We start from the raw sequence: 3,959 nt of genomic DNA on the forward strand, positions 1-3,959 counted from the left end.
GGTATTTTCTGCATGTTGAGGTTTCTGAAACTCCCTGGCAAAGGAAAGAAGAAACAAACCCACAACTTCGTGGACAGGCCCAGGCAGTGCTGAGATCCTCATGGATTCGAGGGTCCCCAGGGGTTTCAGGGTTAAGCCCCTGAGTGTTGCCAGAACCCTTGGGTGGGGTAGGACTCTTAGCCACACAGGGTGGGTGGGGTAGGACTCACGGCTACGGCGTATCTGGTCACGTTGTCCCTCTCGCTTTGCCGGATCACCCTCTCCAGGTCCGGGCTGTCATGAGATTCCCCATCTGTGATGACAATCATCACCTTCTTGGCCCCTTTCCTTCCACCCTTCTGGAATGCTTCCGAGCTGGAACGGGGTACAGGGACAGGGCAGGTGGTAAGACGAAGGTGGGGGAAGGGCAACTGTGGGAGCCAGGGCTGGGACCTCTTGGAAACTCAACAAGCCAGCATCTTTGGACCTCATATCAAAGCATCTGGCTGGCATGGCCAGAACCACCCTTCACCAGCTTCCCAGGTGGGGCTTGGATCCATGTGTTTATAGACTCCTGAGCTTGCTGTTCGGGGCCATTAGGGCAGCAGGAGGAGAGGTGCACAACAAGACCCCCCCTTTGGGAAGCTAAGTTAGTAGTTCAAAAACCCAGCGGCAGTCAGGCACCAGTAGCTCACACCTGTAATCCTAGCCACTCAGGAGGCTGAGATCTGAGGATTGTGATTTGAATCTGGCTCTGGTAGCTTTTCTCCAATTAACCCCCAGAAAACCAGAAGTGGAGCTGTGGGCTCAAAGTGGAAGAGCACTAGCCTTGAGCAAAAGAGCTCCAGGCCCTGGGTTCAAGCCCCATGACCAGAAAAAAAAACCCAAACAAACACATATACATATAAAACCTAGCTGCACATTAGACCTTCTTAGAGGACATTTAAAGCACAATTCATGCCCATTTCCCACACAGATCCGTGCAATTAGACTCTTTGGGTCTGGTGTTGGCATAATGTGTTTTTTGAAAGTTCTACAAAGCATTTATTCTCCTATCGCTCCTCTAAGGACCCAGAAGTTAGGGCCCAGGGTTGCTGCAATGTCAACACAGAACATTGGATGCAGTTTGACCAACACTGACTCTCCCACAAGAAAAGCTGCTATTTGAGGAAATACGAAATCTCAAATTGCATGGGAAATATTTCTTTTCTTTTTCTTTGTCGGTCATGGGGCTTGAACTCAGGGCCTGGGCACGTTCCCTGAGCTCTTTTGCACAAGGCTAGTGTTCTACCACTTGAGCCACAGCACCACTTCCAGTTTCTGAGTGGTTTATAAGAGTCTCACAGACTTTTCTGCCGGGGCTGGCTTTGAACCACACTCTTCAGATCTCAGCCTCCTGAACACCTAGCATTACAGGCATGAGCTACTGGCATCCAGCTCCATGGAAAATATTTCTATTGTTCGTTTTCATTTTATAGTCAGTGATTAGAGCACGAGCTCTCTTTACCTGTTATTCTGTGCAGTCCAAGAGATAGCAGGGCACACCCAACCAGAAAAAGGCCCTTATTTTAAATGCTGGCAATCCTACTACAAAGTGTGGAAACGCTCTTTGGTGCCTCTGTAGCCAGCCCTCCTTCACCCCACAGGGTTCTGAGAAGAACAGACCTAATCTCGCCCAAAAGTCTGGTCTGGAAGGTAGAATTTCCCAGTGAGGATTTAAAAATAAACATGGCTTTTGAGCTCTGTGGTGATCCCTCGTGGGTCTGACCCCTGTTCCTGTCACAAAGCGTCAGGAAGGGCGGCTTTCAGATCTGAGCTCTATGCCGGGGTCGAGGACCAGAGGTTTAGCAGACATCTTGTGTATAGATGGCAATCAGATGCGCTGGGCATCAGATGTTGAGGAATTCATGAACCCTGCACTGAGTTAGTTTAGAACTCCCTAAGCAACTAGTGATGAGGAAAACCCATCTGGCATTCTTGTAACAGCAGCCTGATATTCTGGACATGGCTGACTTAAACATAAACCTCTCTGATCTAGTATGGGCTACCGGAGGAGGGCTGCAGAAGCATCCTTAGCACAATGATCAGGGAAGATTAGGATTTCAGCCCAACCTAGCGGAGGGAGATTCTTTTAGCTGCATGACATCCAGGACACACTAAATGGCTCTAACACGTTGGCCAGCCATGAAGGAGGTGGGACCATATGGTATAGAACTGGCGTCTCAGTGAAGGTCATAGAACAGAAGGTCACAGAAATAGTCAACTTAGGAGTCTAGGCCTTGGCTTGAGGTCTTGGGGACTGGCCTTTAAAACTGGCCAATTTCAGCCAGGCACTGATGGCTTACACCTGTAATCCTAGCTACTCAAGAGGCTGACATCTGAGGATTGCAGTTCAAAGCCAGCCCGGGCAGGAAAGTCCATGAGACTCTTATTCCAATAAACCACCAGAAAACTGGAAGTGGCGCTGTGGCTCAAGTGGTAGAGCGCTCGCCTTGAGCTGAAGAGCTAAGGGACAGTGCCCAGACAACAACAACAACAATAAGACCTGGCAAATTTCACTGGGACAGATACCATGTTACTGGAATGCGCCTGTGCCTTCTGGTAGCATTCATGTGGATGAGTGGATTCTGGGGTGAGGGAAGGAACAAGTCTCACTACAACCTCATGTATTAGATCTATCCATGTTCTTTCCACACCATCAGTCATGGCGTTTCCCTCATTGAGCTCACACCCTCCGTAGGCTGGCTGTGGCAGAGCATGAGTCCCCAAATCAGCTGCCATAGACTCTCCATCCCCGGGCCCTCTGCTGTTCCCCATTGAGTGGCAGAGTTGGCCACAGCCACATTCTCTTCCCTACCAGTCTGCGCTGGGCCTGAGGAACTTGTCTGATGGATTAGGATATGGCAGTCCACTCTGGAGCTTGGATACCAGGTCACAGACAGTCCCCCTCTCCCCCATAACTTGCTGGGCCTTCAGGACACATGAGTTCAGGATGCTCCCTCTCAGAACTCAAAGGCCACAACATGGGCCAGCAGACCCCATGGCCCTGTGTGGCAGGCCCTGTGGCCCCATGTGGGAAGCACATATTACCAGCCTCTGCCAAACGCCCAGCCAGCAGCCAGCAAACTTGGACAGTCACATGAGCCGGATGCCAGGTGAGCTTCAGACCCCACAGTGCCAGCTGACACCCAGATGGTATCAACAGGAAGACTGAACTCAGTCTACCTGCTGAGCTCTAAGGGTTCTATAAATGACCATCTTGGCACCACTTTTCGTGATGTTTCCTGCACAGGGACAGACAGCTAGCACCGTATCTGAGATTAGATGTGTACATATAATTTTACCGAGCAAATTCAATGCCAAATGCTGTCCGGGTCTCGGTCCCTCCTCTCTGCTCAATATGGCTGGCAGCTTCCACCACGTCTTTTACAGACTTATAGTCATTGAGGTGAAACTCATGGACTGCGTCTTCTCCATACTGAACGACTCCCACCTGCCAGTCAAGAGAAGAGGACAAGAGATGTCTCCACTCAGGCAACTTAGAATTCTGGGGGTGAGGTGTCCATCTGCAGTGATCAAGAGTGAGGCTTCCCTCTTTTCAGAAGCAATGGCAGCCCAAGGTATGTAGACTCCACAGAGCCTGGGGACTGTACAGAAGGCATGGTGGGAAGGGGGCAGGAAGCATTCAGAGAAAAGGGACTTAGTGATTCAAGGCAGGCCCAACAGACTGCTGGTCTTCTCTGAGATGAAGAAGGCTGAGCCCAGATGGAGGACTCAACCATCAAGAGAAGAGGAGCCGGGCGCTGGTGGCTCACGCCTGTAATCCTAGCTACTCAGGAGGCTGAGATCTGAGGATCTCGGTTCAAAGCCAGCCTGGGCAGGAGAGACTGTGAGACTCCTATCTCCAATAAACCACCAGAAAACCGGAAGTGGCGCTGTAGCTCAAGTGGTAGAGTGCTCGCCTTGAGCTGAACTGCTGA

General features: G+C 50.7%; 1 protein-coding gene across 1 annotated transcript; it reads right to left on the reverse strand.

Annotated features, from left to right (window-relative positions):
- Positions 1-209: 209 nt before the first annotated feature.
- On the reverse strand, positions 210-3,472 carry LOC106002457 (integrin alpha-11-like; the record flags this gene model as incomplete). The annotated part of the gene is made up of 2 exons (XM_013037330.1): positions 210-354; positions 3,324-3,472. Coding segments are annotated over 2 exons (294 nt in total), but the record flags the coding sequence as incomplete, so codon positions are not given.
- Positions 3,473-3,959: the final 487 nt, after the last annotated feature.

Source organism: Dipodomys ordii, unplaced genomic scaffold (assembly GCF_000151885.1).
Source record: "Dipodomys ordii isolate 6190 unplaced genomic scaffold, Dord_2.0 Scaffold11081, whole genome shotgun sequence".
Classification (NCBI taxonomy): domain Eukaryota; kingdom Metazoa; phylum Chordata; class Mammalia; order Rodentia; family Heteromyidae; genus Dipodomys; species Dipodomys ordii.